General features: G+C 44.0%; 1 protein-coding gene across 1 annotated transcript in view; it reads left to right on the top strand.

The window, feature by feature from the left end:
* Nucleotides 1–231: 231 nt before the first annotated feature.
* The window catches only part of Dhc98d (Dynein heavy chain at 89D), a 28,287-nt gene continuing 14,824 nt past the window's right edge, over nt 232–13,694 (top strand). The window contains exons 1-27 of the mRNA XM_076803570.1: nt 232–305; nt 606–750; nt 840–896; nt 1,633–1,929; nt 2,049–2,107; nt 2,192–2,425; nt 2,774–2,893; nt 3,342–3,670; nt 4,063–4,219; nt 4,294–4,557; nt 4,795–4,985; nt 5,061–5,656; nt 5,729–6,034; nt 6,098–6,253; nt 6,700–6,947; nt 7,150–7,299; nt 7,431–7,697; nt 7,791–7,978; nt 8,146–8,419; nt 8,539–8,783; nt 8,872–9,118; nt 10,171–10,443; nt 10,566–10,996; nt 11,827–11,990; nt 12,285–12,632; nt 12,710–13,101; nt 13,527–13,664. Coding sequence (XP_076659685.1) covers nt 252–305; nt 606–750; nt 840–896; nt 1,633–1,929; nt 2,049–2,107; nt 2,192–2,425; nt 2,774–2,893; nt 3,342–3,670; nt 4,063–4,219; nt 4,294–4,557; nt 4,795–4,985; nt 5,061–5,656; nt 5,729–6,034; nt 6,098–6,253; nt 6,700–6,947; nt 7,150–7,299; nt 7,431–7,697; nt 7,791–7,978; nt 8,146–8,419; nt 8,539–8,783; nt 8,872–9,118; nt 10,171–10,443; nt 10,566–10,996; nt 11,827–11,990; nt 12,285–12,632; nt 12,710–13,101; nt 13,527–13,664 — 6,330 coding nt within the window. The 5' untranslated portion in view covers nt 232–251. The remainder of the gene's footprint in view (nt 306–605; nt 751–839; nt 897–1,632; nt 1,930–2,048; nt 2,108–2,191; nt 2,426–2,773; nt 2,894–3,341; nt 3,671–4,062; nt 4,220–4,293; nt 4,558–4,794; nt 4,986–5,060; nt 5,657–5,728; nt 6,035–6,097; nt 6,254–6,699; nt 6,948–7,149; nt 7,300–7,430; nt 7,698–7,790; nt 7,979–8,145; nt 8,420–8,538; nt 8,784–8,871; nt 9,119–10,170; nt 10,444–10,565; nt 10,997–11,826; nt 11,991–12,284; nt 12,633–12,709; nt 13,102–13,526; nt 13,665–13,694) is intronic.

Raw genomic sequence — 13,694 nt, 5'->3', positions numbered from 1 at the left:
GCCATGCGGAGCAAGCATTCTATCGCCCACATGGATTATCGGTATAGAATCATAACAATAATCGATTTTTTCGTATTATTATATTGTCTCTACGCTACCACCGCAGTAATGAGATTTATAATAAGCAACATAAACTTTTATTCAACCTGCGCCTTCAAAATTTCTGTTTGCATAAAAGCTCAAAGCTCCGGCTATTATTATTTACGACAAACCTCGACTTTCGTAGATTACAATGGATCAGTGACAGAGCGATGAAGTTTCTGGGGATCGTCGGCCACGAGCTTCAGTTCTACAAACTCCTCAACGTAAATTGGATTCGCTAATCTATTTAATAACTTGGCAGTCGAACAAACTTTGTTTACATTTCGCAAAAGTATAAAGTATAATACTCGTATGTCATAGAGTATTGTTTGTTTGACATAACGAATCTTTTGTTTCGAAGGTCATTCGAAGGTCGTCGATGTTTTCTTACCCTTCTAAATTTCTAGATATTATTTTTTCAACAGTATTTTAAGAGTGTTCGAGATCTATATAGGCTGTTTCATTTATCTTGTAAAATGTATTATTCCTGTGAATTAAAAATGTAATTATTCGATTGATAATAGGCGAACAATCGGTATTACGAAGATAAGCTTTTCAATTTCTTGGTTCTCGACCTCTACGGCGTAACGGACCTCGAGAGGAAGGTAATATTCTTCTACACGACTTATTACACGGAAGTTCTTCAAGAGGAAGTGCCTGTCTGGGAAAGTGAGTGGCCGCAATTAATTTCTAACACGGACTATTTAATGTTACATTAGACGGGAGATGTGAATTATTTACATGTTGACGGATAACAGGCGCGCAAGCTAATAAACTGGCCGCCCTGACAGCGTTGGCGATGAAAGGGAAATCGCGTAGGTTCATTAACGGTGCCCGGTAATGATCTGTAAAGTTGATGCTTGCTCCGCCATGCATGTCTTTTAATTACGTTCGAACGCACCAGATATGTATTTCATTTCGTTGCTATATATACCATTGTGCATGCCTATCGCAAGGATTTCGATTTTGTGTTCTGCAATTGTTTGCAAAATAACGCTATCTGGTCGATATAATGATAAAAACTCTCCAAATCAGGGGTCGAAAGAGTTATGGTTCAAGAGGATTTATATTAGCTCGAATAGAACCTATAAACTATGAAAATATCAATTTTCCTGTAACAATATTAAAAGAGTGCTCAACACCATAGGAAATATTGAATACTGTTCAATATATTTAGTACTGGAATAATATTTGCTTTCTTAACAAACGTTTAACTTGTTACCATGGTTACGGTCTTTACTCGATATATGTCCCAAGTATCTGGCAGATAAAAGTCGCAGAACTATCCCCACGAGGGCAAGAAGCTTCGCTACACTTTCCTACAGTCGGCGAAAAGTAGTATCTTGTAAACGATATACAGGGTGTCCCAAAATTCAAGCGTTGATGCAGTGAACAAGAGAAGGAGTGGAAATTGATTAATAATAATTATAACTCGGTTTTTCAGCCGTAGACGCGCTTGCTGCTTCGAGTGTTCGTTGATGAGATAAATGTTAGACGTTAACCACGAAATGTAGGCACACGTCCCATTCAATTTCGCTTTGATCGAGACAGGAATAGAGCGAAAAGAGGTTAAAAAGAGTAAATCGAAGATGTCGAAGAAAAAGTCGAAGAAGAGCAAAACGAAAGTACCGAAAGTGGATGCCAGCGCGATTCTCTCTCTACTGCAGCCATCTACGATGACCATGAGGTCGCAGGACACTTCTACGATGAGCGCGTTCAGCGAATACGAAACGGAAGACGAGGAGGAGGAGGGAGATGAAGGGGAGGAGGGGGGAAGCGAAGAGGATACGCTGAAGAAGGGTAGCGGAGATACTTTGTTGTCCATCCGAAAGAAGGACGATGCACCCGGTAGATCGATGGAAAAATTACAGTTATCGTCAGACTAATGTTCGGCAAATTTTCAAATTTTGTTGAGAATTGCGGAACCCACCCCTAGATTTCGATGATTTCCGGTTATTCGTTTCCAGCTTCCACGATGACTGTACCGCCGCCCGCAGAAGAGCAGCACAACTACGTGATGAAAAAAGTATCAGAATCACTTGAAATTTATTTTTCCGAAGCGCATAATTGGTTTGGCCGATTGTTGTACGTCCGTGGAAAATGATTGCAGAAAATGGTGGAGAAAGTGAAGAAGATCCCTATTCTTCACATGATTTGCGGAGAAGTGGACGGAGGCAGGGCTGACCTGCAGAACAGCACGTTGTTTTATTTTTTGAGGGTCACCGACGAGGGCATACCGTCGTTCGACTCGTATCAAGAGTGTTGCAATGAGATCACGAAGTACTTGGTCGTTGGGTCTCTTCAGGGAAAATTTCTGGTCACCCTGAACAGAATGCTGAGTCAGGTATCGATTTTCGAAAGTCCATCGTCCACGACTGAGAATTTTTTCAAAGATCCCCCGACGACAACAGAAACTTTAATCGTAAACCAACAAATCTCAATAATCTAATCTCAGTAATCTAATAATTTCGTGTGGAATTATTGTGTCTTCTATAGTGTCTCCTATCCGATATATGTCCCTGGCCACACCCACCCTGTGGACATGTATCGGGTAAGCACTGTACTGGAATTATGTATATGTTCCATCTGTTGGTTTATTGTATAGCGACCTATACTTATTGTATAGTGACAATGACTTATATCGTGTAGTGACGTTTTGCTTTGTTCAACGATAACTCATGAAAATGTTTAGGTGTTCAGACCACTGGTGGAAAGCCAGTTCCGTGGTCCGAAGTTTTCGGAGATGCTAAAATTGGACGATACCGATTCCGACGAAGAACCGTCAAATCTGTCGCACCTTATGCAGTCTCGAGTAGGTTTAATGACACAGAGTGGGCCAGACTTTGCGAACGCGTTTCAGTATTTAACGGCTACTTTATCTTTCATTTGAAACTCACAGTGTCGCAATATTATTTGCAATGTACATAGGAAATTAACACGTTCGATATCCCCATAAGAAAAAGTTGGAGAACGCGATGGCCACCTTCTGCCGCCATAATTACTCCCTACGGTCTCCTTCATAAGATCAGGCAAAAAAGTGATTCAAACTTGGAACCGCTTTGCCACTTTTGGCTCACCCTGTTCATCATTTATTCTAAAACCTATTTTTTTGGAATGAAAAAGAATTGAAGGGTTCCTAGGAATCATTCATTTTATTAACAAAATCGTAGTACACTGTTAAAAACTGAATAAACTTTGCACGTATCTCGCACGTGATTTGGAATGATTCTTGAACGTTGAACATTCGAAATTTTGTTCAGAGCTCGGTGTTCAGAAGGCCGTCGGAATTCCGAAGAGTATCGTTGATGATGCAGAAGAAGCACAAAGAGGAAGAGGGCGTTGACTCCGATACCGAAGAACCAGGTGCTGTGAGCTCTCGGACGTTCAAGCAATCGAAAAAGGAAACGAAATTGAAAAAGAAAGCATCGAAAATGTCCAGGAGGAGCGTTTCTGTCTTAAGTAACGAAAATAAATCGAAGCAGTCGGTGAACAAGATTCGTGAGCAGGACGAGGCAGTGTCCAAGGACTGGGATCAAAGCAAAAAGGACATCTTGAATTATTTGGGTGCACTGATAAGCGGTGTAGAATGGTACAAGAAGTTCCCGAAATATCATTATACTCATAAGAATCCACCTTGGATCTAACGCGACTATCAATTTCTCTTCACTTGCAAAAATCATTCACTTCGATGCTAAAATATTGGTTAAAAAATATATACAGTGTTTACTCCACTTATGTCCCAAATTCCTAGCCGGTAACAGTCCCAGAAATATCCCCACTTCCTCGAGGTATACCATGAATAGGGGGGGGGGGGGTGAGAGGTGCCATGAATCTCCTGGCCGATGTATGTCCTGGCTAGACCCACTTTTTGGACATAAATCGAGTAAACACTGTAATTTTATTTTTCCCTCAAGAAGAATGGCATAGCATTCGTATGTAGTAGGTTTTGTTTAAAATATTAAGAATTATATTTCTAATCAGGACGTTGGAGCACATCGAAGGCGACATTCTGCTGACAATGCCGAACATCCCAGAGCTGGACGACGAGACGGTCACCGATGAGATGCTGGAAACTAATACGGACGTGATCAAACAGCTCGAGGACGTGATCATGTCCTGGGGAGTTCACATTCAAAAAGTACGACGATGGAGACCTAAATAAAATTACGAGAAGCACAGGGAGATAGATTGACAGAAATATGATGGTTTCAGGTTTTGGAGACGTTTCAAACGAAAGTGGTGCAGGGAAGAGGGCCACTGGCGGAGTGTAGCTACTGGAAAGATCGGGAGATGGGTTTGTTGATGTTGGTCGAGCAGCTGAAGACCCCCATGGCACGAAGGATTTTAGGGCTGTTGAATAAGGTGCTTTCGCCGATCGCCTCGAATTTCGAGTACTTCTACGCGGATCTGTGGAGGTATTACGCGGAGGCTAGAGACAACGACCGGTTCCTCCAGACCATCATTAGACACTTCAAAGTGAGTAGTGTACACGTTTATGTGAACGTAAATTTCTAACTATTTTTCTGAAAAAAAAACAAAAATAGAATAAAATTTTGCTGCAACATGTAGTAGATATACAAAACTAGATGTGCTAAAATATACAAATTTTGTATTTCTAATTACTGGTTAGATACACTAGATCCTCAAAAGATGAACAAATATTATTATTCGAACTTTCGATTTTCCATTGATAGAATATGAAATTGCTTGTAGATCATTTCAGATTCGGACGACTTCAATTTGGCGGAAGAATCCGTTTCAGCATTGGCGGAGGGATTGAGAATGATCTGGATTTTATCGTCCTACTACTCTGTCGAGGAAAAGATGTTGGGTCTAATGGAGAGGATATCCTGGCAACTTTGTCAAACTGTCATAAACCACTTGGCCATCAAAGACCTGTTCAAGTTAGTCGACTTAATGAATTACGTCTCTGGATTGTACATCGTGATTTTCTTCAACAATTGCAACATCTTCGACAGGAAATCGTTGGAAAAGATTCTGCAGGAAACGAAGGACGCTTGCACGATGCTGAGGAGCTGGAAGAAGGCGTACCTGAGGATCAGAACGGAGATTGAGGGGTCCGGCAAAGGGACACGCTGGGAGTTCGATCAGACGAGGTTGTTCAAGAACACCGAGTACATAGCCACCGTCTGCGAGGGTCTGAACCAAGTGGCCAGCGTTCTTCAGGATTTCTACAACATCTTCGGGCCCTATCTGAAGTCCATCATCAGCGACCCGGCTCAGATCGACACGATAATAAAGCGGGTCGGCCGACTGATCGTGCCGATTCAGGACGCGGATTTCAACATCTACGACGAGTTCAATAAAGAGAATTGGGAGGCGACCATGACGGCGTTCTACGAGGATGTCCGTTTCCTCGAGAACGAGGCGAGGTTCTTCATCGACGAGTGCTTCTTGGTGCTGGTCAGCGCGGAACACGCGCTCGAGGTGCTGCTCATGTTCAAGAACATGAAGACCAGGGCCAGCATTCAGGAACAGCTTTCCCGGAAGTTCGGCGTGATCGTGCAACAATTCAGCAAAGAAGTCAGCACTGTGGAGGGTATATACAACAGAGGTGAGATCCTTTTGGACACGCGATGGCCTGTTTCATTCATAGTTCAGTTGTTCAAGGTTGCCTAACTTTCAGGAAAACGATACCCACCTCTGTTAACTCACCATCCACCAATGGCCGGAGCTATATTCTGGATAAGACAATTGTTTCATCGCCTGAGGAGACCTGTCCTGACTCTGCAGGATGTTCCGGAGTTGAAACACAACGACTTGAAACTGGCCGCCTTCAGCCAGTACCTCGAGGTCGCGAAAGAGATGAAAGCTTTCGAGGAGACGAAATTCACCACGTGGGTGAATAAAGCTCAGACGATCGTGTCGACCACCATGAAGAGACATATACTGACGATGGTGCAGTCCGAGCCAGACAAAGGTCCATTGTCTTGTAGTTTACGAGGAATTGTTTGAGTTCGAGACAAAGGTGATTAGAACGTGAAATTTGCCGCAGGTGTCTTAACGTTCCCGGACAGCGAAAAGTTAGAGAAGAGCGTGCCGGCGATTCAAATGCCGAAGAAAGTGAAAACAAAGGAACTTGGATCGGTTGGATCTGCATTTTGGGGATCTATTCACAAGGGCGACGTCATACTGTCCAAGCCTAGCCTCGGTAACTTACTTTTTTTCAAACTTTTCGTTCAGATTCAAGTTTCCAGCTCAGTTTGCACGTCGCGCCTTGAATTTGAGTTAATCAAGGTTGAACAAATTATTTCACTATAGCCCAATCCTTTGCGAACAAAACAAAAAAGAATTTAGCTCGATCGGACCAACAGTTCGTGAAATAAAAATTCGTAAGTGAAGCCCATTTTCGCCGAAATCGGCAAAAATTGCAAACTTCGACGGAGTGTAATTTTTAAACAAATTCGAAACCGGCGAAATGATGACTTAAACTCCCCCTAATTTCACGTGGACTACAACATATTTCATTTAAAATCACCGAGGGTGAGGTGATGACCTTATGTAATCAATTTTAAAATATTAGCCAGAATCGATACAGACTTCATTCCCCAAAGAATTGATGTTCAGAAGAACTTAATTTTTTAATCGACTTGATAGTTTCCAGAGCTGACATTGGAAGTTCGGCAGGGCCGGGCTCAAGGGCACAGATCCGTGACGTCAAACAGGAACACAAATCGCTGCTCTCGGCGACGAGAGAGAAAACGTCCACAGTATCCTCGTCATTGGAGAAAACAGCCCAAATGAAACAAACCTGGACGGAATTTATGAGCGGCTCGCTTTTAATCGAATGTCAACTCCATTTCGACGTGAACTTCGACTGGGAAGTTTTCGAGATAATCCAGGAGGTACGAGATACAGTGAATTCTCGATACATGTCAGCGACACGGGTCTTGATGTCGTTTATCGTCGAGGAGTCCTTTTGTCATGTTTGGTATCATTTTCATTCGAAAAATGCTACGAATATGCTGGCGAAAGTCCCGTAAAAGAATAATGAAAAAAGTTTTGTTGTTGGATCAGTATTGGTAATAGTATTTCTGCAATTTACAGGCAGAATTAATGGAGCAACTGGGCTTCGCGTTGTCGCCTGCGGTGAAGGAAGTCAGCATCCAAAAGGACCGATTGAGAAAGGACATCGACATCCTGCAGAGAATCATCGCTCAGTATAACAAAATGTTGGACGAGATGAGTAAAGCTGATGTACGTTTTTCCATTTTTATTTCAGAAACATAAGACAGTTTTAAAAAGTTCGTGGAATCATATCAAGATACATGGTTTCGATTTTCTTTCAAATCGACGAACAATTGCATAATTACTCTCACTCCGAACAGATACAGTTATTAAAAACCATGCTGCTGGACATCGAAAAGCATATTCAACCCGGTGTGATGCGTATCAACTGGGACTCCTTGAATATCGCGGACTTCGGGCACAGCTGTGAGAAACTGCTGAAGAACTTGAGCTCTACCATCGACCAAATAAACCATATGAAGGCTGACCTTGACAACAGAATATTCTCCGAGATGCAGCGGTATAATTTGTTTTCTCTGATTACCGATTCGTTCGAAGACAAGGAGGAAACGTTCTTGCCGTGCAAGGTTCAAATGGAAACATTTTTTAATCCAGAAAGACTTTTTGGCTACTATAATTTTTCCGTACTACAATCAACTCTTCCCAATTATCGTTCGTAGACCTACTTCCATGAGATACATAAACGGAGAACGGAGCTGGTCTCTACAATGAGAAAACTCTACGAATCGACCAGTCCACTGCTGAAGAAGCTGGAGAGCCTGGTGCTGGGAACTGCCACCGGGAGCAGCCCATCCTTGCAGCTTTTCTATGAAAAATATGAAAAGAAAATATTCGGCGCTTTCATAGCGTATGGCAGCTTCTTCGTGGTTATCTGAACTGAAAAGGGAGCCCGGTTTGGAACGTTAAGAACAGAATGCTTTTGCATTTGAACCGGACTCCCCTTTGAACTCGTTCGGTCATCTTCCTAGTGATTGTTTAAAGCGAAATTAGCAGCACCAACTACTGTTTGTTTAGGTGCGTGGTGCAGAATCTGGAGGTCTTCAACAAGACCCTAACCGATTCCAAGCCGATCTTCCAAGTCGATGCTGTACTGATCGCCTCGGAAGCGGTTCTCAGACCTTCGCCGGGCGAAATTTATACTATCATTCTTCAGAATGTGAAGAATATGCTGGAGGAACTGAAACGATTTCCCAGATGGATGAACGGCACCTGTTTGGAGTGCTCGCCGCAGAGAAACGCAGACGACTACGTGGTGTTCAGTTTCTTCGAGGATGTCCTGAACATTCAAGTAAACCTTTTCCCCTCGATTCGTGCTCCCTCCTTTAGGGATTTATTTCGACGGCCCTGTGTAAGCAGACAAACACCTGTACAGTACTCATTGCTTATTGTCTACTTGAACGGTTCAAGGTGGTGAACGACAGTATCTTAATGGTGCAATCGTCGGTGCACAAGTTGGTCATGGAATGCTGGCACTACCTGCACAAGTGGAAGAAGTATAGCAATCTGTGGACATTCGACAAGAACTTGGCTGCCGAAAAGTTCGCTGCCACGAAGCCCACGCTCTTCCAGTACGACGAGAAGTTCACATTCTACGAGAACATTCTCGAGGAACTGAGCGACATCGACTCTCACCATGATTTGTACTGTATACGGTAACGGCGATCACTATATATATAGTCTCTTGTACGAATAATATATAGTAGACCAATATAGTCTCTCGTCTCTTCTACGATCGTTTAGCATCAATCTTCATCTCCTGCTATCCGGCATCGAGACACACGCGAAAGAATGGAAACAGGTGCTCGGCAACTACTTACTGTCGGAGACTATCGAGGGGATGAACGATCTACGATCGATCATCGAGGTCTTCCGTTCCGAGGTCGAGCTCGTCATCACCGGACTGGATCGTTTCACGTCCGTCATGCAAGCGATATCCGACATTAAGAAAACTGCTGTGCAAGCCGAGGTCCGATTCAAAACTTACCAGGTACTGTCATGTATTACCTCTGCGGACTACATGACCTATGTCCAAATACACGATCTATGTCCAAAACGCGGGTCTAGCCAGGGACAGATATCGGAGAGGAGATATATGAGAAGCTCCAGAGGCTTCCGTTCTGGGACTTATATCGCCTAGGCATTTGTGACATATGTAGAGTTAACTCTGTAATTATTTATTTTATATGAGACACATATGTGGAAGCGTGACACTCACGTGATCACAAATTTTTGGGATCCTAGACTATTCGTTCGGGTACCCGAAGCAGCGGGGGACCATTGATTTGTGGGGCCCTGGGCTAACACTGTTTGGGGGCCTACCGGGTACCAACAATTTTTGTATAATTTATTCTTTCTTTGGTTTTTAATTGAAATTGTTTTCATTTTCATTTTGTTGACCACGAGGGGGGCCCTTGGACTGAAGGAGACCCTGGGATATATATAGAGTAAACACTGAAATTATTTATTTTATATGAGACATATGTGGAAGCGTGACACTCACGTGATCACAAATTTTTGGGATCCTAGACTATCCGTTCGGGTACCCGAAGCAACGGGGGACCATTAATTTGTGGGGCCCTGGGCTAACAATGTTTGGAGGCCTACCGGGTACCAAAAATTTTTGTATAATTTATTCTTTCTTTGGTTTTTAATTGAAATTGTTTTTGTACCGCGAAGGGGGCCCTTGGACTGAAAGAGACCCTGGGATATATATAGAGTAAACACTGAAATTATTTATTTTATATGAGACATATGTGGAAGCGTGACACTCACGTGATCACAAATTTTTGGGATCCTAGACTATTCGTTCGGGTATCCGAAGCAACGGGGGACCATTAATTTGTGAGGCCCTGGGCTAACACTGTTTGGGGGCCTACCGGGTACCAACAATTTTTGTATAATTTATTCTTTCTTTAGTTTTTAATTGAAATTGTTTTCATTTTAATTGTTTTTTTACCGCGAAGGGGGCTGAAAGAGATCGGTCATCCTTTTCACGAGTTCCAAAGATGTTTGCAAGTCAAGCTACAAAATTTACTTCAGGAAACCTTCAAAGCGTTTCGCTGCCATGGCATAACGTTCCCAGAGGAAGAGGAACAAGTGGCGTACGAGCTGCAACGTGATTGGGAATCGCTGTACCTCGGCGCGCTTTACAGAGCCTCGACTCTCGAGAGCACTTCCGATAGGTTCGCGGACATGACTTCGGAACAAATAGACAATTTCGTGAGGGAGCTGCGGGAGTTCGCCGACGACTTCCAGCAGAATGGTCCGGGGAGCGTTGGGGAGAATCTAGAGCTCGGCCTGAAGAAGATGGAGGTGTGTTCGACAATTGCAACAGCGCTCGCTTGAATTTGCTCGAATTAAATTCGTCTCTTCGAGGAATCGACTCGAGGACATTTTCGTCTTGCGCGACTAAATGTTTTCGAAATTTCCGACAGGAGTACGGCAAGCAGATCGTCAAGTTCGAGGAAAGGAGACAGGTGATGATCAACTCCGAGCTGCTGTTCGACCTTCCAGCGACCGACTATTCGGTCTTCCTGGACGCGAAGAGGGACTACGACGGCCTGGAGCTGCTGTACAAGTTGTACAAGGAGCAGAAGAAAGCGAGGGACCAGTGGGCCCAGACGCTCTGGGTGAACCTGAATCCTCAGCTGCTGATAGACGGCATGGATCACTTCATCCGAGAGTTCCGGAAGTTCCCCGAGTTCATCCGGAAGTTCCCCGTCGGCCAGTCTCTGGACGCGAACATGAAGAGCTTCAAGAACTCGGTGCCTTTGTTCATCGAGCTGAAGAACGAGGCTATGCGCGAGAGACACTGGAAGGATTTGATGAAGAAGACCGGACAGTATTTCGATATGGACCCGGACAGGTGCGAGCACGATTAAAACAACAAACGAGAAATCGCTAGAAGTTTATTCAGAAACGCTTCGAAGTGACTGGCGATTAATTGACGGTTTAATTTCTGTGAAAATGAGTGGTTACTTTGATTGGGAACAACACAAGATTAGTTCACTGTGCGAGACCATCCGTGGGAACTGTGATCACAGTCTTTTCTCGATATATGTCGCAAATACCTGGGTGATAAATGTCGCTGAACTATCCCCACTACCGCGGGGTATAACCCGTGACGGGCCTCGAAGCTCGACGTTCAGCGTGGATCTCCTGGACGATATATGTCGCTGACAAGACCTGTGTTTTGGACATATATCGAGAAAACACTGTACTGTGTTTGGATTTTTTGTAAATAGGTTTTTGAAACTGTTCTCGTGAATTGCAGGGGAACGTTATCTTACTGATAACCTTCTCTTCTGCTCGAGGAGAGTCTTCTAGTTCTTAGTATTCTATTGTATTTTTTGTATCGCGTGTGTTTATTCGTTTTATTTATGCTTCTATGTGATTTTTCTGGCATAATATGCCCGTATTTTAAATTCTACGATATCGAGTAATTGGTCAAACCAATTAGTCTTTCGTTGGCGGTTTTTCGAAGTTTTGTGCACATTTTCTAGAGGATACACAAGCTTACAAACTATTATAAACACAGATCTGTGCATTGAGTATCTTTCGGGCAAAAGTTAAACGCGTCTTTAGATAATGGCAGTGAACGAGATAAAAGTATTGAAGGGGTGAGTGGACCGGCACGATTACTTAAGAAATAGTGTTGGTGATTAATTGTCCCTCTTTCTGAATTCCGCGCGAAAGGTTCACTCTGGAGAACATGTTCGCGATGGAGCTGGGAAAGTATCAAGACATCGCCAAAGAGATTGTAAGGAACGCCGTGAAAGAGCTCGCCATAGAGAAAGGTTTAAAAGACCTGGCCGAGGTCTGGAAGAATATGCAATTCACTGTCGTGAAACACTATAAAGGTAGACTAGTCACTGGACCGCAGTCTGTTGCATAATTTCGTATAGCCGTAATCTACTTTCCAAAAGGTGACAGAAACCGCAGACACAATTTATGAAGGTAGAGAACAATTCCCCTCGGAAACGGTACATTGTCATCATTAAAGTCGAAGTAATTTTAAATATTGTAGCTGCAGTGAAAATTGTACCGGCGAGGGGTTAAAAAAGTCGTCCCGATTTTGCGTCACGTTTAGGGTCATTGGGATGAACGGGGAACGTGATAAATAATCTATTTTCTTTGACTTTGTTCCTCTTCAGGGACCGAGGACCGCGGGTTCATCCTGGGACCCATCGACGAGCTGAATCAGGTTCTCGAGGACAACATGATGAACGTAAACGGCATGGCCGCCTCCCAGTTCATCGGCCCTTTCCTCAGCACCGTGCAAAAGTGGGAGATCACCATGCACACGATATCCGAGGTCCTTGAGCTGTGGACTCAGATGCAGAAGAAATGGTTGTACCTCGAGGGGATATTCGTGGGCGGTGACATCCGGTTACAGCTGCCGGACGAGGCGAAGAAATTCGACGAGATCGACAAATCCTTCCGAAAAGCTATGAACGACACCTCGAAGAGGCTGAACGTTCTTGAATGTTGCATGATCACCGGTAAAACTCAACAGTTAAAGAAAGATGTACCTTGAAAGCGCGATAACGGGAAACCGGTTCGTTCGTTTCTCTTCAAGGGCGAAAGGACGAATTCGAGGCGATGATCCACGGTCTGGACAAGTGTCAGAAATCTCTCGCGGACTATTTGAACTCGAAGCGAGCGATATTCCCGCGCTTCATGTTCCTCAGCGACGACGAGCTGCTGAGCATCCTCGGCAGCGGGGTGCCAACTGCGATCCAAGAGCACGTGGGCAAGATGTTCGATAATCTGGACAAGTTCCGGTTCGAGACGAACACCACGGACCGCGCAATGGCGGCTGCGTTGATCTCCTGCGAGAACGAGGTGATGGACTTCCGCACCCACGTGCTGGCCGAGGGGAAGATCGAGGAATGGATGGTGGTTGCAACCGAGGAGATGAAGAAGTCGAATCGATACTTGACGAAGAAGGCCGTGTACAATTACGGAAAGGTGACGTCGAATAAGCGACGCAACTATTTGCATCCTGTTCAATGCTTTTCGAAGAAGTTCGTTTTGAAGAAGTTTCTTTCCGCAAAAATTCCACAGGGACAGTTACAGTAGTCTCTTCGTAATTGTCGCATCGTCAGGTCTGCGGAACCACAGTGCGAGTCTCACCAGATCCCCCCAGTGGTGGGGATAAAATTCTGACAGTTACGGTAGAGACCTTTGCGACAGTTACGGAGAGAATACTGTATCTCCTTAAATAGAACACAGAAGATTTAGAATCTAAAGAAGTGGACATTTAAATCTAGGCATTTGAAAATGCAAAGACAAAAATCTAGGTCTACAGATTTAAACTCAAAACAATTTTTTAAATCTAAATCTGGAGTTTTGTGTGGACTCTAATTCCATCAAGTCGAAACGATGTTATCTAGGTGAGGAGGCCGAGGACCGAGTGGATGCTCGATTTTCAAGGGATGATGATCCTTGCGGCGGATCAAATATGGTGGACCGCTGAAGTGGAGAATGTGTTTGTGAAAATTGCCGGCGGAGAGAAGCACGCCATGAAAGAGGTGCCTTGAAGCGTGTTTTATGACCCGCAA

Source organism: Halictus rubicundus, chromosome 18 (genome assembly GCF_050948215.1).
Source record: "Halictus rubicundus isolate RS-2024b chromosome 18, iyHalRubi1_principal, whole genome shotgun sequence".
Classification (NCBI taxonomy): domain Eukaryota; kingdom Metazoa; phylum Arthropoda; class Insecta; order Hymenoptera; family Halictidae; genus Halictus; species Halictus rubicundus.
The sequence above is the reverse complement of the archived record's forward strand: the minus strand, read 5'-3'. Positions and strand labels throughout refer to the sequence as shown.